Raw genomic sequence first — 20,749 nt, 5'->3', positions numbered from 1 at the left:
GCTACTGAGAAGAAAATAAACTCTATTCCAGCCGAAACCAGGACAATGACGTAACATTTTGTAGTTTGTACCAAGTTAAACAATTTTTGTGGTTTCTAAAGGGGTGCCTGTAAGAGAGCGTTATTGTCTCTGAAAACAGAACAGGAACAGCAGCCCAAACCATCCTTCAGTCAGAAGCTGAATTCAGGTGCTTGTCTTTAGCAAAGCAGTGGGACAGGTGCCCTATCAAAACATGGCAAAGAACTCAGCTGTGCTTGCAAAATCATTCTTAGTAAGCTAAAATGCTGGGCTGGGGTGTCTAAACTCCAACAGCAACCAAAGATGTTTCGGTTGCCACATCATGGCATCAGCCCATCTTGTGCACAACGCCCTGGGATTTAAACAACCTGCCCCCCACCCCCCTAAATCACAGAATACAAGAAAATATAAGTCAAAATCTCCTTCAGTTCCACTGGTAGTCAATGCATGTTCCCTTGATCATGAATCAAATGGTTTGACCAATCTAAATAACTGGCATGGTTTGCATGACTTCTAACACTCTGCTGTGACCAGTTTGGGATTTCAATGGCATCTGAAAGAGCTGTTGCCATGTTGGCTAGTTCGTGAATTTTGAGAGGTTTTATTATGTTTTCACAGCAACACATAAAACGTAGCACTACATGTTACAGAGTTACCCTGTTGGAAAATCCCTATAAATGAGCTCCAATTCAGGCCTGTAATCAATCTTGTGAACTGCACACAGAACATTTAAAGTGTTTAGATAGCAAGTTTTAAACATAAAAGCCCCTCCGTTAAAATACCACAAGCAAAGAACCAGTAGGGTATTTCTGCTTTGTCCAGCTGCAGAAGGCTCAACATCACTCGGAATTCCCAGTGCATTTTCTAAATTCAAGCCAGCACCAGAGTCTGGTTTTGATTTTGAAATGAGAAATACCCTCATACTCAACATATCATAGGGAGATTCAAACAAGCTCTACACTGTACTGGCTGTAACAGTCCAGCTGGAGAGCATGCAAACAGAACTCCTTACTATTTCAACTATTAGAAACTATACCCACAGAAAGCAGTGGCACATTCAGCATGCATTGCCATCCACTGCCGGGCATTGCGATTCCTTTTGCTAGAATGTGACATTTTGGGGTTTATTAGGAAACTGGAGATAGCACACCTGCCTGTACTCTTCAGAGGAGGAAAGACACAGATTGCTAGTATTAGGAACATTACAAAAAAAAAAAATCCTTGTAAATACGGTATTTTTCATTATCAGAAAACAACTTTCTTCTTACAGAGAACTAATAACATCTATGTTGCTGTTTATTCATTACACTGGGCTAGCAGATAAGATTTTTCATGTCATAATCCATGTACCTGCTTTTAATTATTAAAAAATTTCCTTATACTCTCATACACTGGTATGACTTGGCAATTCAGCTTTGTAATGTTACTATTAATTTGGTAGACGATCTACTCACTGACTCATTCTGTCTTGCTCACTTCTCCAATGCTGAGTGGGCCAAGCAGTATTTTCAATTCTGTCAGCTGCCAGGTTCTTAATGCACAGGATGAGTGGTTTCTGAAACAAACACACAGTAATTGTACCCTTGTATCTTGCCCCAGTTTTACAAAAATATTTTTTCAAGCTGAACTTCCCTTACTTGGCAAGAGTAGAAGCACAGCTGTCCTGGTAAGAAGATGGTCAGTTATTAACATGGAATCATAGAATGGTTTGGGCTGCAAGGGACCTTAAAGATCATATATTTCCCAACCCCCTGCCACAGGCAGGGACATCTTCCACTAGAGCAGGTTGTTCAAAGCCCCATCCAACCCAGCCTTGGACACTTTCAGGCATTCACAACTCCCCTTGAACCTGTTCTAGTGCCTCACCACCCTCATTGTCAAGAATTTCTTCCTAACATCTAATATAAGCCTACTCTCTTCCAGTTTAAAGCCATTATAATGCATTTTTCTAACAAGTCTTCTTCCTTAGAAGGCCTTTTGAAAAGACAGAAATTTCACATTGTTTCAAATCACCATTAAAAAGAATAGTTTGTTTTCTTGAGGTGCTAAAAAAATTAAAGAAAAAATAGGCAGCTTTCCTGATAAAAACCTTCAGTACAGGAAACACAAATATTCAGATAATTTCTGAATTTAATGCTGCAACACCAAAAAAGCACATGAATACACTGTTTCTTTCACTAAAAAGAAAGCCCATTTGTGCATTTCAAACAATGAGAAAGCTTTGTCAATTAAATGTGCCTTTGGAGGAAAGGCATTAACCAGGCAACAAGGGGTTACCACCTTTGAGTGCAATTCCCTTTCTAAAGGCAACTTGTTGGTTTTGTTTGGTTGTTTGTTTTTGTTTCAGCCCTCTACTTGACAATGAAACAAATGTACCATTACTGCCCTAGAAGGTTAATATGTGTAACAAACATTCCATTTAAGTTTCCTCACATGGTCATTCAGCAAGGCTATTAGAATTTAACATAAAAGGTATCACCTCAATAAATACTGCAAGATATAACTAGACCATTACATACAGGAACATCAACTTTTTATGTATAAAACCCAGACACATATAAAACAATTCCAAGAAGCTAGCTGCCAATTTCATGAGTCATCAGTTAGTCAGCATGGATTCAGCAAGGGGAAGTCACAATGAGCAACCTGATAAACTTCTGCACTTCTGAAACGACTGGTCAGTAACTGAGGGGAGAGCAGCAGACATTGCCCACCTAGACCTCAGCAAGGCCTCTGACACTGTCCCCCAGATCCTCACAGGCAGTCCTGTTTAACATCCTCATTAATGATGATGGGCAGAGCACACCCTCAGCAAGGCTGCAGGGGACACAAAACCAGGAGGAGTGGCTGATGTACCTGAGGGTCATGATGCCATCCATAGGGACCTCTGCAGGCTGGAGAAATGGGCTGACAGGAACCTCATGGAGTTCAGCGCAGCCCAAAGCTCTCCACCTGTGCAGGACCAATCCCATACACTGACACATGCTGGAGCCATCCAGCTGGAAAACACCTTTGGGAAAAGGACCTGGTGGACACTGAGTTGAACGGGAGCCAGCGCTGTTGCACAAAGCAGGCAAGGGCATGGGCTGCACGGGGCAAAATATCACCAGCAGGCTCTTGTCAGTGATGCCCAGGGCCAGGACAAGAGGGAATGGGCACGAACTAAAACACAGGAGGCTCCATTTGAACACAAGAACATATTTTTACTGTGAGAATGACTGAGCACTGAACTGGTTTGCCCAGAGATGGAGTCTCGGAGAGCAAAAGCCATCTGGACATCGTCCTGGCCAACGAGGCCTAGATGGCATGGCTTGAACAGGTTGGAGTTGGGCAACATGACTTCCAGAGGCCCTTCCAACCTCAACCATTCTCTGATTCTGTGAAGGAATGAAAACAAAGAAGTTTTGAAAAAAAAAGGCAAAGTTTATTTTTTTATTTTTTTTTAATATAAAAAGGTCATGAACTGCATAGAAGTATGACTTCAGTCATCTGAAAATGTTACTCATCACTCATTAACACGGAAATTCCAAGTAATATGGCAGGAAGCAAGACAGTCTAACAGTTGCCTGCAATATATGTATTTACATTCAATTGAAGTTACGAATGCACAATAGTATTTTTAAATAATCAAATGCACTTATCCAAAGTAAGTCTGATTCAAGGTATATTTTAAGTTTATATAAAGTACAAATAAAGTCTTCAAAACTTAAAATTCCTTGGAAAAGACCAATTTTCATTTCTTTAAAGATAAGTTAGCTCTAAAGTAGTAAGAAATGTAAACATCAGATACTGTGATAAAAATCTTTAGTAATAACAACTATGTCATAAAGTGCTGGCATATGCTTTCAGATTTTTCAGATGAAAATAGTTGTAATTTCAATTCAGTAATATTTTTGCAGAATTTGAAAGTGTAACTTTTATAAACATTCTTTTTTACCTTTACAGATTTTTGACATTGTCTTCTTTACCTTAAGTGAACTTTAACTTCTGTGTAAATATGTAATAGTTTGTGGTTTTAATTTACCCAGTTCAAACTGGAATCCACGCTGGTGGGAATAAAACCCAAAAAAGTTAAATAAGACTCCAACTGAGAAAAGCCAAGGACTTTGAAAACTAAGAGTATAAAGTACCTGAATGCAATCCAACAACCACCTCCTGCAAAGGAATTTCATAATCCTATACACTCTCAGTACCACTGAAAAAAGTTACATGAGAACTAATACATGGAGGAGACTGAGTGTGGTTCATTTAAACCTCGGCATCGGAGCTTTGTACGTGCTCAATATACTGTTACTTTATTTCACATGAAATTAAGTCTTGGAAAACTTTTACTTCTTCTGGCAAACATAATCCGAAAGATAGTCTCACCTGCCTCACACTTCAGTCTGCTTTTCACTTGTTGACATGAGTGTCACCCAAATCAAGAAAACAGTCCCAAATTCCACCATATACTATGGTGATACCTTATATTGAATCTATTTGCAAAAAACCTGTTCTTTCCTTGTGTGAAGGATGATAAAATACAACCTTCTACCAACCATTATGTTCACCTCTCAATCATATATTTTTCCAAGACACCAATCTGCCTAACTATTGACAAATGCACAGGCACACTTGAAAAATATTATCAGATTGTGGTATTTTATTATACAAAACAAATCCAAATCAAAGACAATTAAACTTAAGCTCTCAGGAGTGGAAAATCCCAAAAATATTTTAAAGTGACACTTACTTTCAAAATATTTGTAAAGAGTTTTAATACATTCCCTGCACAAAAAGACTTCCAGCCTCTGTTACTATTAGACATTTATTTTGTCAGTATTAGTTTCAGGCTGTTTAAGACACCACTGGCAATTGCTCTAAGTCAAGACTCGCTACATAGGCATTTCCTAAGAGCCTAGAAACAGGAATTGGAAGGGACATAACTTAAAAAAAATACCACCGAGCAAACCAAATTAAAAGCCTTAAAACAATTATCAGGTAGTTTGTCTTTAAATACTAACACACTGCAGTCCATTTCTCAGAGCAGGCATGAAGCTGAGTCATCAGGGGTAACAATAATTGACATAGATGCACTGCACTTTTACATTACAGGGACATAAAGAAAAGTTGTTAATTCCAGCTTCACTGGCAAAAATGGCTATTTTCAGTTTATTCAGTTACTACTTTTAACCATAAAGAGGCTTTCTGTTTTTGGATTCCTTTGTGTGTTTTTGGTTGTTCTTTTGGAGGGGGGTGTTTTGTGGTGTTTTGTGGTGTTCTGGTTGTTTTTTTTAAGACAAGGAAAAAGGTCAATACAGGTAGATGATAATATTTCAGAGGTTTTATAACAGCAAACTAATAAGTTCATCAAATATTCACATCAGCATAGGAACCTCATCTTCTTCAAACAATTTACTGGTAAGAAGCCAAGGTCCACTAGCACAAGGACTGACAGTCTACCCGTTTTCTATTCAAGAACTGCAGAGATCCAACACAGCAAAACCACAGAGTGTGCATTACAACCCCTAAGAGGACCAGGTCTATAAGGCAGAAACATTTCCATAACTACTAGTTGTCCCAGAGGGAAAACAGTTTTCCAAGCAACCCCAACAGATTTATCAGTCCCAAAACATACCAACTTTAGCCTCTACTTAAAGTGATGAGAAGGGTCACAAGTAAGTTCAGTAAGACAGCTAGATTCAGTTTCCCTGCTCAGACCAATTTCTTATTAAGGCAAGTCATAAAAGCATGCACGTATTCAACCACGGTTTGGCAAAGGTTGAGTTTAAACAAACTCATTTTCAGGTTTCAGTTAGTTCACTCTAGCGTCATTTTTTGACTAGAAATCGAAAAGTGCAAAAATATTTATTTATATCTTCTTAAAAAAAAATAATTCATTTTATTGGCGCAACAACTCCAATTTCTCAGGAGTTAAATCCACTGCCAGCAATGGATAGAAAAGGAGGCATCAGCATAAAAGAATCAAAGTGCATTTCCAGTACGCCAATGCTACATGAATTGGCAAGCCATAATCTTATTTTCACCACTGGAATAGATTATGCTGAATTCATTTTATAAAAGTCTGCATTACACATTAACATAAGAAGTCTGTCGTGAAGTCTTGGGGATACTGCAATGAATCATCGAAACGGAAACGTTTGGAGACTGTGCTGCTGTCCTCTGGAATGTTTTCTTTGTCTTCCTTGTCGCTACAGGTACCATTACAACTGGATTTTACATTCCGCTCTTCTGAGCATTTCGTTGCGTGTCCTGACATCTGAGAAGAGCAACAGGTTTCTTCAGGGCCACACAAGAGCGTGAGCTCCCCTTGCTGCAACCACAAATGAGAAAGACAGTCCGCTGCTGTGGGTCTTTCCCTTCGAAAAAGAAAAGGGAAAAGTTGCTTTAGTGAATTTCAGAAATACTAAAAACTTAATTAAAATAACTCTGACACACGTTAAGAAATCTTCAGCAAAACTGACACTAAAGCATCAGTATCACTGTTTTTTCAGCACTACCTCAGCTGCTACAAAACACATATTTAAGGTTAAGCAGTGGCAACACACATCTAAATGTAGCTGACAGTTTCCCCCAAAGCTGGTAGTAAGCTTTTCATCAGAACAAGGAACATAGTTCCCTTGGAATGTTTTCAACATGGTACATATAAATGTGCACATGCTTATGCTTTTGAAGTCCTATGTTTTATACTGCCCATTGTAAATAGGGTGATAATAAATGCTAGCGAATATTCAGCCATTAGGATTTCAAGGAATCATGGTATTAGGTATATAAATGAACATTCACTTTCTCTAGGTGCTCCACAAATTTAAGACTGTTGCCTGGAGGAGTTTGTTACTTACTCTGGATTTTTTATGAGAAGTTTTTGAATGAAGTCTTTGGCAGGCTGTGAAACTGATGCAAATGTTTCTTCTGAATAATCCACATTAACTTGAGATATATTAAGGTAAGTTTCTTGAATATCAGCTCCCACGAATGGAGATTCTTGTGTCAGCAGCATGTATGAAATGACACCAATGTTCCTGAGATAAGAACACAATGTACAATCCTACATGAACATCTGAACAATATATCCTGCATATTTACTGTGCTGCAGATCAAACTTCCTGATGTCCCACACTTAAGAGAATTAAAAGGATCATGTGACATCTCAGTTTTATGTGATTCAAGCAGGTAAGCACAAACACACACAAGGAAAGCATCTCAGTGGAGGCATTTTTGAAAATTTCTTACTTTCAATACACCCTTTTCTTTCCACTCAGATTGTTAGGAAAGCAAATGCATCCCTTTTACACAGCCCTCTCTTGGACATACAGCGATTCTGGAGGACAGAACAGTGGAAAAACAGACTTTCTTATCTGCACGTAAATAAAACCCCAGCTTTCACTACAATTCTGGATGAATTATCAAAGACTGAGATTTAGTCAACCTTTCTGCACATTCCACATCCGAGCTGGGCTACAATATCCTCTTGCTCAGATGTTTTTCCCTAAGAACATGACACATCACGCAATCTATTATAAATCTTAGATGGTTTCCTGATGCATAATAAAAATGTTTTTGTGATCAGACAGATCAGGTCTTAGTACCCATTACACTGTGGAAACTGCAGCTGCTGCTGTGTTTGTCATTCTGAGTAGAGCACCAACAATTTGTTTTTATGTCTTCCCACAAAAGCACGCAAATATTAAGTGGTTAAAAAAACATTCATGAACAGATTTAGTTACTATTATGAGTTGAGGATTTCAAAGGAGCAATTAGATCACAGCAACTTTTAAAACTGAATTTTAATTATTAAGATGTTCAAGACGAGCATATGAATATTTTATGTTTCTAAGGAAACATTTCAAAGTCAGTCTTTAAACTAACATAGTTCATAAAATTAGTAAGCCACAAATAAAGCTGTGGATCACTTTAAGGTATTTGTCTCATTTTTTATGACTCATTCTGCAAGTATTTCTCTAAAGATAAAAAGTAGAAACTTAAATACTTTTTATCATTTGTATAATAAAATTATTTAACAAAAGTGGGGAGGAAAGAGTGTCCAAGAGAAGCTCATACCTGAAGCTTGTCATCCCAGAGTAACTAACACATAAAGTATGCTATCCAGCCACTGTTATTGTTCCCTTAGAACAAATACCTATACTCCAGGCTCAGAAGCCACTGGCATTCCCTTCTAAGTGTGCAAGAGACCCATTTACAGTAATTCCTTGTAAGCCCTGAGTTATATCCTCCTATCTCTCCCTCTTTTAGTCAGTCCAGCAGCAGGGTATTCTTGGAAGCCAGGAAAAAACTGCACCAGTGTCCAGATCTGGCCCCTAAGTTGTTAAGTGGCCCCCCCACCTCAATAAAATGAATTAAGATATACAACCTACCACATGTCTGTAGCTGTGGTAATAGGATCGTAGTTTAGGATTTCTGGAGCTAAACAGATGGAGAGAAGAAAAATGCTTTAATAAATATATCACTCAAACGGCCTTGAATCATACGCTACATTTCTGGCATTTTTTTGCCAACCATTATTATGAGACTAAACACGCAGTTTCAATAGTTAAGTTTATTATTTTCAAGCCACAGGAGCGCGAAAAAGTTATTTCTGTTTGACTAGACACACAGATGTTTAATTGAGTCACACTTAAACAGCACTACATGGCCTAAAGTCTATTCCTAGCCAAATCTCAAGATGTTTTCTAATCAGAAGTATCCACATAAAACATTCTTCTAAGAGGTTTTGAAGTATATAGCTTTTTTAGGGGAATGCATAAAGCCTTCAGCATGTTAACACTGCAAAAGCAGATGACCAAGCCAATCTTAGGATCAGTGGCCATTAGCCTATGCTAGATAGCAAGTTATTCACTGTAGTTTGAAGTGCTCTTAAAATCGAGTGTTGGCAAATCATGAAGGAAACCTGTGCCTCACACTGCTAATGGCAATCTTCCCCTTTCCAAGGAATATTTTAATCTCATTAAACCATCACACTAAACAACATTCCCAACTCAAAGAACACTTCTTTGTGCATGTTAATGCTGTATTTCAATTCTAATCAAAAGAATTTAACAGCCAAAACTTTTTGTTAACAGCTGGCATCACAGCAAGTGCTACGGCATGAATTGAGAGCTGCACTTACTGACATAATTTGGGAATTTGTGGTGCAAATATTCATTGACCACTCTAAAAAAAGAACGTTGCTTTGTCCTATAATGTTGTTTCTCCAGTAATGACTGGTAAGTTCATAAGAATATTACATGAACTGTTTGTTTTCTCCAAAGCACAAATCAGACATTGTGAAGCAGCTCTTCCATACCCAGATACTCTGTTGTTCCCATGATGTGCCGCAGTTCACTGGAATTCTCAAGCTTCCGGGAAATACCAAAGTCTACAATTTTTACATCACCAAGAGGATTGACACTGCTCAGCAAAATATTCTGAGGCTAGAATAGAAAAGATTTAGATCTCAATTAATCAAATGCAATCTGCAAAAAAGCCCAATGTACAAAATGACACTGCAGGTTCTATTATGCAATGCTTATTGCTAAATTTTATTTAAAAATATTTAATCTCTAACACACTCCTTTTTCTCTTCATCTTTGTTATGTATTTAACAAATTACTTTAATGCAATAATAAATTAAAGTACTAAAATAAAAAGTCTTACCTTTAAATCAAGATGAACAATATTGTTTTCATGCAAGCAGCAAAGTCCTTCAAGTATTTGTCTTATAAGTCTTACAATATCCCTTTCACCAATTCTGTAATCCAGATCTGGGACACACAAGTCAAACATTTCTCCTCCAGCAGCACTGAAACACATTCAAGAACACTTATGTGTTAAGTTTAAATTTTGAATCTTAAGTGAGGAAAAATGCTATATATTGCAATATATTTATCTAATGTATATTTATAATCTCAGAGAGGCTGGAAATATTATTATTACTTTTTTTTACATATTTATGCCAAAACACATAATATAAGCACATAGAAAAGGAAAAAAAAAATCTGATGATGCTTTTTCTTTCCTAGTAGTCAGCAAAAGCAGTTGAGACAGCAAAACAGAACTTTGGTTGAAAATGTCATAAGACTCCGGTACCCTCAAGCGTTCTTTCCTACAAGCAGGTGTGAAGATGCCTTCAAGAAGATGAGTTCTGTCATCATTCCTTAACCAAAGAAGCCTCTCTTTTCAAGTCAAATATAAATTTCTTCCATTAGACCAGTTCATAGATAATTCAAAGCAAGAAAGTCCAGCAGTATTCCTACTCTCAGATTTCAGGAGCAAAAATCATTATTTTTTACATGATGTGGCTGTGGTGTAAATGTAATAACAACAACTTAATAACAGCTAGACTGCTAAGGAATATTTCTGGAGTGAGGAAACTAATAACAGCTAGACTGCTAAGGAATATTTCTGGAGTGAGGAAACTGCATACTTGCCTCCTGCCATTCTGATGGAAGACTCAGAAAGGTACCAGGAAGAAAATCTAGCATGCTACCGCTGATTAAATATACAGTTGCCTAGTCAGTTATTGAACAGTCCCTTCCAGAACTCTAGTAGACACAGAATATTGAGAAATACAAGGACTCAGTTCCGTCACTTTTAGTGTAAAAATGGCAGATTTCAAAAATAAGATTGACAAGGTTCATGTTTTAACAGAGCATCTCAAGTTCATCTTCCTCAAAAAAGGCTTCCAGAAAACTCTATTAGTACAGTGTAAAGCAGCATGGAAATAACCATGTTGCACGTGGTTTATTAGTTACACTTCTACCCTTGGCCACAGCATCAGCTGTTTCCTTTCAGGCTGGGTTTGAAATCACTACTCAGCCTGCTCAAACTGCCTGAAGTTTCTCTCCCTTAAGAATAAAGAGCTACCTCAAAACTACAGATCAGTAAGCCTAATCTTCAATGCTAACAAAATGACAGAATCTATAAAAAAGTTAGATGATGGACAACACAAATAAGCACAGTCATAAACCTGCTCTGTGAGGTGTCCATAATGTCTCCTCTAGCTGGCTTTATGACAAAATGTAGATGAGGGAAGAGATGTGGATGTCATTTACTCCAGCTTTAACAAGGTTTTGACACTGCCTCCCACAGTATTATTGTATCCAAGTTGCATTATGGTCTGGATGGGTGGACACTCAGATGGGTAAAGAGCTGAAAGCTCTGCAGGAAAGATTTGTGAGTCCTCAGAGACAGTGAGAGTTGAAGTGCAGGAAAGGTCAGCAGCACCTTGGGCTGTAGTAGCAGGAGCACAGCCAGCAGACTGAGGCAAGTGACACTACCCAGCACACCAGACCACTGCTGGAATGCAGCATCCTGGTTTGGGCTTCCCAGTTCAAGGAAGACATGAACAAAAGCAAGTTCAGCACCAACAGAGAAAGTGAGTAAAAGAGCATCAGATGACCTGTGGTGTAAATAGATAAATAACCTAATGGAATCCCACACAATGACACACTGAACTAGCAGGGATAGCTCAGAAAATTTTGACCGAAAATCGTTAAGAAATAATAGGACCAATGTGCAGAGCAGTCAAAACAAAAAACAACATACCTGGTTATCATGGGGGGGCTACTGAGAACAAGCAACAAAACAATGCTCAGTATAAAACCTTAGCATGTAGTTCTGCTTCTCTATCTTCATTTATGTAGGATTAATGAAGATACAAAGAAAGGTAAGTAAGAGGACAGACAGTTGCTTTACAACAACAACAAAAAAAACCAAACTTACTCTTCAGTTTGGATAGAAGATTGTGAAGAAGTGTACAAGTGATGCTTACAAAAACACTAAAGTTGGTTTAGAGACAAACAAAAACTGTTATTCACCAGATCCTACAATATATGAACTAGGAGGCATCTGATGAAACTAGCTGATTAGTTTGAAAAAGATAAAAGAAAATATTTCTTCACACAGAAGATAATGAGCACCTGGAATTTATTACCACCAAAGTAGACAGTATCACCAGGTTCAAAAAAAGGACAAAACGCATTCACAGACTTGGACAGGTCCATAAACTAAAAGGAATAAGCAGAAAGGTATTCTCAGTACAATACCTCTGTTTGCTGCAACAGTGCAAAGAGAGTGAAGAGCAAAAAGTGGGCAGTTATATGCTCCTTAGCTCTTCCTAAAGAGCACCTTCCTACAGCCACTGCTGGAAATGGCAGGTGAGACAGAGTTCTGATCTCACTCTGCAGAGCCTTTCTTAGTTCTTCAGTGCACAAACTAGATAGACCTGGAAATTATTACAGCTGCACAACAAGCTAGTAGAGCTGCCAGGTTTCTCTCTGAGTAACTGGATTCTTCCTTTGGCCCTCACATTAGAAGAGTAGCAACCTCCATGGTGGGGCTTTTGAAGAAATATTCATATCTTTATAGTGATTCCCTCCACAAAGATGGCCTTACTAAGAACTAGCATCCATGTCACCTTTATTTAGAAAATGTGCACTAACACAAACTGACTCTTACTCCTACATCTTCCAAACCCCAACAACACATAACAAGAGCAAGGAACATGTGCAGGGGGGAAAAATACAGTTGAAGATGAAATGCTTATAAACTATTTTATAAACTCATTTCTTGCAATTCTTTTCAAGTACTGTTTCAGAGTTCTGATAAAGAGAAATGAACATGAAAAGCTGTTTATTCTGCTACAGGGGAATATAATTTAAGTGTGTAATCCCCACAAAAGTAGGAACACCACTACAAGGAAGTTACACCATGAACACCAATGTAGCATAAGGAAGATGTTTCATTACAGAGCTTTAATAAGCAAGAGAGAGCTAGCTTAGCTGAAACAGAAGCAGGAAAATCAGTATGGTTTTTATGTGAACTTGCACTTTCAGAAGTTCAAAACTTGCCATCTGGACTTTGTCTTGACTTCTACATTATTTATTATTTTAACCTTCACAGAACAACAAATAATATGTTAGGGATCATCTAGTTCCAGGAAAAAAAGCTTTTAAAGATAGAATCTAGCTACATTCTTTGGAAAATTTGAAGGGATTTATCATGGTGTATGCAGACCACCATTAACAGCACTTCAAATACTTTGTACATGAAAATTAAAGCCTAGAGAGATCTAACTTCCAAATCTGCCTTTTTGTTTCCTACATTCCAAACAAAAATGTACAGCAAATATGAGAGATAATTCAAATTCAATTCCCAAATTAGACTTTTTTTTTTTTTTTTCAGCTCTAATGAGAAGCTTCAGGGACATCTGAAACAAATATGGGAATTTTTTACAAAACAGCTCCAAAAGCCAAACAGTTTCAAAACAACAAAACTACTAAATTTAGAAGCTCAGAACCCACAAAGCAACTACAAGTCTCCAGTCACCAAAAAGCATCAAGTGCTAACTGAAGTTCACAGAGCATAGACGTGCTCAGCTTCTTTGAAGTCTGTGTACTTGGTATCAGTACTGGGCTATTCTAATTTTTTTTTTATCATTTAAGATGCATCAAAGCACTTTGGACTTTCGATGGGATTCAAGAACATTATCTCCAGTCAACTTGCCCGAAACACTCTTAAAGCAAAAAATATAAAGATGCTTAGAAAGTATATCCTAATGAAATATTAGCATAATATATACAGTGTACTGTTGTAATTCTGGGCATTCAGGCAGCTCATGCAAAAAATTAGTATACTGAAAGACTTTTAACTACAAATGTGGAACATCTGATGAAGGCATACTTACTATTCCAACACCAAGATGATTTCATTTGCTGTTTCATAGACTTCATGAAGATTAACTATGCGAGGATTAGATTTCATTAATTCAAGTACGGCAATTTCATGATGAATTTCTGCTTTGCAGTCTTGGCCTCTTCTTCTCTTCTTTAAAAATTTAGCTGCATACTCTTGGCCTGTGGATTTAGCTATACATTTTCTAACCACAGCAGATCTTCCTCTACAAAATAAAAGGGAAAACATTAAGACCCAAGAGATAAAAAGCACAGAAATTGCCACTAGAAATAAGAGGGCATGGCAAATAACTAGAAACAAACAAAAAATGTACTGGGGAATGCCATGTTTGGCCTTTTCTTACATATTCCCTGAACATTCACTTTCAGCCACTGCAGAAGAAAGGATACTAAGCCAGATGAAGCTTTGGTCAGACCCAGTAAAATTCCCTTTATAAAGACTAGGTAAACACTAAATCAGATATGGGGTTACAAGAACATTCTCACTGTAGGATCACAAAATAACTCATCTGGAAAGGACTTCTGGAGGTCTCTCAAAACCTCCTGCTTAAAGCAGGACCAGCCAAGACATCTTACCAGGCTGCTCAGGGCTTTGTTCAGGCTGGCAATACTACACTAAAAAACCCTCAACCTCATCATAACACCTACAGGACACCGTAATGAACAAAGCAAACCCCCTGTGAAATGCAATCAATGAACACTGAAAATAAAGCATATTTATATGTACAGAGGGGCAGGGAGGTTTTCAGAAAATTTTAGAAGTCATAAAGAGAATTTCCCTCCACAAATCATGTGGTACTGCTACAAAAATCTCAGGTATCTGCAAAATGTTTAAAAACATCTTAGCAGAAGAACATCCAATACTTAGCATTCTCTTCCTCAATTACAGTTAGACAAAGTGTGCTGCTTTATTTCCTAGCCAACTGTTTAGGTATGGAAAAAAAAAATGTATTCTGGTAAAGAAATGTTTTTTAAAAAAACCCACATACTGTCATTAAAACACCAAGCTGATCTTTTTAAAAAAATCAGGGGGAAAAAGTTGCAGTTTTTTAAGCCAAGTTATAAACTCCTGAAAAAACAAAATTTTATAACCACTACTAGTGCATTCCCAGAAATGCCTAGATGCATTCTTGCAAAGTGTTTTCAAATGATACAGGAAACATTATTTATAAAAAAAACCAAACTTGAAAGGCTAAAATAAATTGTCTAAAGTTCTAGAAACAGTATAAAACTACACACAAAGATCTACACTTATGTAAAAAAAAAAAAAAGCCTTTCCACCCATATTTTTGTTACCACAGCATACTAAGAACAAACTTAATGGAACAGCTCAGCATGAGTTATTTGAGCTGTGGTTTTTTTTAACTAAATTAGCTACTTTAGTAGAAAATACTACGTTGCCCTGCTTTGCCTTTTTTCTGGTGTAAAAGCCCCAGTGCCTAAAAGGAATATTTCCTTAAAAAAAAAAAAAAGGCATGTCTGAGCCTTTTTTGAAAAAAAATCTAGACTTCAGTATTTAATCAAAAAAAGTATGAGCATCTCATGAAAAAAAGTAAGATTTTCATATGCAAATAACCAGATATTAAGTAGTCTGCACAAACCTGCATTATTAAACACGTAAAGTTTACCTCTAATCATACTACTGTAAATTACTTAGAAAAAAATTCAACAAAACAGATGCTGTCATCATTTATTTCTACATAAATTAGTTGTAGGATTTCTCTGGCCTTTTTTTAAAGCACTAGATTTAGAAAGGCAAGGGTACAAAATTCAAAGGAAAAATTAATTTCAGTGGTGGAAGTTATTTACAGTCTGGTACGTGCACACTCTTCATTTTAGCAATATTTGTAAGCCTGCAATTGCCAGGTTCTTTCCCAATTGTTAAACCAGCTAATTACTGCAGAACATTTTAAGTTATTGAGATGAATTTCATTACATACCAAAGTTGAAAATACTCCCTGCCCCAGCTTACATTCTTGTTTTAACATCACATCACCCTGTCAACCACAAAAGTTTCTCTAAAATTACCAAAGGGGAACTGGTTGAGTTTCATGAGAACAGTAAGATCTTCCCTGATAGTTTTGGCCCATATTCCCCCTGGTTGCTGCGGGTTTAAGGGCTTTGAAGGGTCAGTGGCATCTCCAGATTGATGACGTAAGAATTTCCACTTGTTTATACTCTATTTGCAGAGTGCCAATTAAGACAAAGTTAAGACAGAACAGTTCTTTTAGAGCAGTGGAAATTGCCCCAGAAATGCAAAGAAGTCAGGTCGGAAGTGGTGCACCGAAGCAAGCAGAGTAGTTCCCACTCCCTGCTGCCTGCAAAGCAGCTGCGTAACCATCACTCTTCACAGCCCAGTTTTACAAGAAAAACTGATTTCAAGATGTTTTCATATCTCAAGTTATAAACCACAGAAATCTAACAGCTTCAGAAGAAGCCAAGCCATGCACACACCAGGGACAAAACTACTAAACCCACTAAAGAGAACCCAACCTGCCAGTTTCGTGAGTCAGTGTCTTAAATACCAAAGGACCTAGCAGATAAGGGTGTGGGAGGAAGAAATGGGACTTGGGAAGCTTAAGCAGAGAACAAAAGAACTATTTACTACATAATCTGAAGAGGAAGAAGAAAATTGCAAGTGAAAAAAAAAAGCATATTGAATCTTTTAGGTAGGCTGCAAAGAAAGATGGATTTTACATCACTTACGAAGCATTTATACACTGAAAACATTAAAAAAATATACACACAGGCTAGGAAAAATCAAAAGTATGTTTGGAAAACATAGTACTCCGCTTCTGTTTTCTCTGCATTTTGGCACTTGTTTTGTTATGCCTGGTTTTGCATGTAACAAAGTGTTAAAGAATCCAGTGTTCTGGAACCCACAGAAAAATCCATAGTTTTGTTTGTTTTAGATGTCATCTCACAAGTACGTACAACAAAATCCAGCCTTTTAACAACACTGGAGTTCTAGAGGATGGTGCATATCAACTGCTTCTGCAGAGCCCAGATTTCAAAAGCAGAGCTGACAATAGTTAAGAAAAGAGGAAAGTTATGGGCTGCCATGTGCACTTCTGCAAAAGTCTACCAGATAAAGCACATGCTAGAAAAACAGAAAAAACCCAAGAGAACAATGAAGGCCAAAGAGCTTACAAAAACACATACAGAAGAACATCTCTGCTGACAAAACAAGCTGCAGGTGCAAAGTGTTGCTGTGTAGCCCAGCAAGGCACAACTGTGAGGCTGACCCTTGTCACTTCTGTTCCAAGGAGCGTGGACACACGACCATGGCACTATGTTTGCTCGGCTTTACACCCAATTCACCGAATATTTTCAAGGTGTGAACTAACACAGCGATTTCGAAAAACACATTCACTCGTATGCCTGAAACAGGATCACAAATACCAAGAGCTTGGGGTTTTTTGTTATTTCCTATTTTACTGCTGCAAACACGAGCAAGGGAAGAAGGCTGCAAAACTACTCTGAAACAGTAGGTTGCTCGAAACTGCTTGAGGGTGGGGAGAGAAAAGGTTTTATGGACTTCAGAAAATTCATCCAAACAACTGGATCAACCAACTCAAAACCCCCATTCTTTATCTATGTCATTCTACGTCATCTCCTCTTCAGTCCATGTACCTGAAATCTGATGTGTGACTAGACAGGGAAAACGCAAGAAAAGGAAGATAATCCCAAATCTACATGCCTATGAAAACATCTCTCTGATGTGGAAAAGGGCTGGCAACTTACCAGTTGGTAAGGTATCACTGTACCTTTTTTCCTGGTCCCCAGAGAACCCACTGGATGCTGCAAAGAAGAGGACTGGGAAGGATACTTCATTCTCCATCTACTACTATAAAAGTTTGCCAGAAAAATTCTATCACCGTACAAAGAATTCTCCTGCAGCAGAAATTCCCCCTGCTAAAATAAAATACATAGGAACAATCTTACCTTCCTAGCTGTTTTGATTCAAGCGTATAAAAATTGTGGAAATTCTCTGTCTTGATTGCTGTGTGCAGAGGTGTGTCTAACAAGCCAGAAAGGCTTTTATTCTCCAGCTTTCTTCTTGACATTGTCAAGAACAGGTCTCTCCCTTCTACCAGTCACCTGCTAAAGCAAAACAATTAAGAGTTTTAGAGATTCCATAACTGCAGCACAAGCAAGTATACAAATATTAGAGTTTAGGTCTATAAAACTAGAATAGCTGTTACTTCGTTCCGTAGTTACCTGAAAACAACACTTTTATTCACTGTAAAAATAAAACCCAAAAGGAATACTAATCAAGACATGCTATTTTAATAATTAAACATTTGAGATAAGTTGGGGTTTTTTCCCCCCTGGAGCATATCTGTAAGAGATTAGGGATAGGCTTCAATTCTAATAAAAATGCTAATAACTACTTAACTATTAATGATATGTACCTTCCTTTTAATCTTTCTGAAAATAAGCTTTAACACTTCTTTGGATTCTGGGTAAATTTCAGTACCTTTATACTTTTAACTCGCATTCTTGTGGGAAGTAACTAAAACTCCTTCCTGTTTGTTGACTGCAACATAGCAGGAATGGGTAACAACAGGACAAAAGTGTTTTTTCCAGTGGGAAGATTCACATTTCTTATTAGACTCATTCATAGCTCATCTAAGTTTCATTTTTAAGGCTAGGTTAATTGTCAGAAAGCAGCATGAATAGACAATGTTCTCTTTGCAAGTTCAGATCATTGAGAATCATTCAGACATAGTAATTCTGATTAAATTATCTTATTAAACCAGCAGAACAGCACCTTATGAAGATACACCCACCCACATTAAGTCTACTACTGTTAAAAATAAAACCAAAGCCCATAAAAATACTAGATTTTGGCATTCACATTTATAGGCCTGAAGCATCTCTTCAGGTAAAATGCAAAAGCAAGGCAGAAAAAGGTTACTGAAGGATAACAGAAGTTGTAACTGGTGGCTTTTTTTAAGTTAAAGAGCAGGTTTGCCTTTATTAGCAATGAAAAAAACCCAACAAACACAAGGCAAATTACAGTTTAGGGACAGTTAGCAAACTCACAAAAATACACTTTCACTTTTCAAATGACAGAAGTGCACTATCAGAAACTTCTGGGGGAGCACTTGAACTAGTTATGATTCAAATATAATCCTGTACCCATCCAGCACTGTTCACATTCCCATTCTTGGAACATGGATGTTCACACTGGCACAATTTTGGGTTCAAATCATAATACAGGCTTTAGCAGGAAACAGACCCAAACTACACAGTTTAAAAATATCTTCAAAGTATCATTTGGTAAGCATCAATTAGCTTCTTTAAAAATTACCAAGAGGCAACAATACAAATACAGAAGTCTCTGAATCACTTTTTAACAAACATGCATTCCTTTTCCCCAATTATATGACAGTTTATCACTTAAGAGGCCGATTCTGATGTCTGAAATTTTACGTGACTCTCCCTAGTGCTGTACTCACTAGATACACTGGAACAGTTAAAGTTATCTCCCTACTGCAGTACTTCAGCACAAAAATATTTGTATTAGATAACTGACTGAATTGATTAAAAGCTTACCATTATGAGTTTATTACCATTATCAGCTATATTATGTAAACCTTAATTTTATATCCTCATTCTTACAGAGCAACTATTAAGGAGAACTTCTGCCTTCTGTTGCACTGTCTTTATTTCTCCGGTAAGACACATCATCTCTCCTTTTTTTAGCTCGGTATCACAAAGAATAGAGAAAAACATATATTCATAGCAGGCAGAAACCCACATGAGATTCAATTAGCTATGGAAAAAAAGGCGGCACAAATTCTAAAACATTAACTATTTCCAAAATTAAAGGCGATACCTGTATTATTACACATTGCACCAATGTGTAGCAGACATCAGAAATGTGGCTCCTACAGAAACCTGCAAGACTCTCATTAAAAAGAAAACTTCGCACTAAACTACGGAAGTTCAGCCAGGCAGAAAAATCGCCTCATTTAACTATTCGCGAAGAAGTCAAGTCCCCGCTGCGGGCCGGGGAAGGCGTTTGGCAGCGAAGGACCACGGGCGGCCACCGAGGCGGGACCGGGCCGGTGCGCGCGGTACAGCCCCGACCGCCTTCACAGGCAGCCCCGCGGGGCGGGGAGGCGCGCACCGGCGGGACTCGGCACCGGGCAGGGGAGGCAGCGCCCAACACGCAGCGCCCAACACCCATCGCCCAGCGGAGCAGCCCCCCGGTCGGACACACACTCACCGCTCCCCGCTGGCCGCTCCCGGCCGGCCCCGCTCCCGCCGCCCTCCCGCTCCTTCGCTCGCTCTCGGCGTTTGAAACGCGCAGCCCGCGGGGCGCGGCTGCCCCGGCCGCGCGCGCGCCCGGCCCCGCCCACCCCGCCCGCTGAGCGGCCAATCCGCGCCCGGCCGCGCGCGCCCGGCGGCCCCGCGATTGGCGGGAGCGGCCCCCGGGGACGGGGAGCGCCCCCTGCCGGCTGCCCCCGCCCCGCGCAGGCGGCGCGGCAGGTGCCGCGTGCCCGGCCCGCGGGCCCGTGAGGGACGGGGCACCGCCCGGCTGCGCGGCGGGGCAGCGGCGGGGCGGCCCCTTTGTGCCCCCGCAGATCCCGGAGCCGCGGGACGTGGGGCCGCGTCTGCAGCGTTTCCGCTCCGCTCGGGTCCGGGGATGTGACAGAGCCCCGGCCGCGGTGGCACAGCCGTGTGCGCTCCCCGGCCTGGCCGCTCGCGGTTGGGCTCATGACGCAGCCGGCGAGGTTTCGGGCGACCGCAGCGCTGTCTGAGCCCGGCTAAAAAACACCCTGGGAAACCACTGCTCACTGACTTCTGCAGGGAGCAGAGCGCTTTTCAGTGCTTTTAGACAAGTACACGTCTCGCACGGAGCCTGCTTGACAATTTCATGCACTGCGCCTTCAGAGCCTCGTGTTTCAAGGAGCCCAGAAGAAAAAAAAAAGTTAAAAGGCTTTAACGTGTAGTTTCAAAGACCCTTTCTGAGGATTCAAAATAGCCCAGAGCATGGTTTAGAAATAAGTTGAAGTTAGAAAGAGTTC

The 20,749-nt window shown here is 39.1% G+C and overlaps 1 protein-coding gene across 3 annotated transcripts; it reads right to left on the bottom strand.

The window, feature by feature from the left end:
* Nucleotides 1–4,640: 4,640 nt before the first annotated feature.
* Nucleotides 4,641–19,990, bottom strand: STK17B (serine/threonine kinase 17b). 3 transcript variants are annotated; one of them, XM_027730644.2, is made up of 8 exons: nt 19,948–19,990; nt 17,655–17,813; nt 13,703–13,915; nt 9,673–9,817; nt 9,323–9,449; nt 8,394–8,442; nt 6,861–7,040; nt 4,641–6,377 (listed from the first exon to the last, which is right to left on the bottom strand). In XM_027730644.2, the coding sequence occupies exons 2-8, from the start codon at nt 17,774–17,776 to the stop codon at nt 6,095–6,097; spliced, it is 1,119 nt and encodes a 372-aa protein (XP_027586445.1). In that variant the 5' UTR covers nt 17,777–17,813; nt 19,948–19,990; the 3' UTR covers nt 4,641–6,094. The 3 variants fall into 3 exon arrangements, with proteins under 3 accessions (XP_027586445.1, XP_027586448.1, XP_039234802.1); XM_027730647.2 differs by having other exon boundaries at nt 17,655–17,810; nt 19,948–19,973; XM_039378868.1 differs by lacking the exon at nt 19,948–19,990 and adding an exon at nt 19,555–19,593 and having other exon boundaries at nt 17,655–17,810.
* Nucleotides 19,991–20,749: the final 759 nt, after the last annotated feature.

This window comes from Pipra filicauda, unplaced genomic scaffold (assembly GCF_003945595.2).
Source record: "Pipra filicauda isolate LSUMZ 115617 unplaced genomic scaffold, ASM394559v2 scaffold149_size4050908_pilon, whole genome shotgun sequence".
In the NCBI taxonomy this organism is placed as follows: domain Eukaryota; kingdom Metazoa; phylum Chordata; class Aves; order Passeriformes; family Pipridae; genus Pipra; species Pipra filicauda.
Note: the sequence above shows the minus strand (reverse complement) of the source record. Positions and strands in the feature narration are given on the sequence as shown.

What these genes read in the sequence shown, in the direction of transcription:
- STK17B (XM_027730644.2), bottom strand. Translation starts at nt 17,776, where the DNA reads ATGTCAAGAAGAAAGCTGGAGAATAAAAGCCTTTCTGGCTTGTTAGAC. An exon ending in GAATCAAAACAGCTAGGAAG is followed by an intron (nt 13,916 to 17,654) that starts GTAAGATTGTTC and finishes TTTATTTTGTAG; the next exon opens with AGGAAGATCTGCTGTGGTTA. An exon ending in GGGAACAACAGAGTATCTGG is followed by an intron (nt 8,443 to 9,322) that starts GTATGGAAGAGC and finishes CCATCTGTTTAG; the next exon opens with CTCCAGAAATCCTAAACTAC.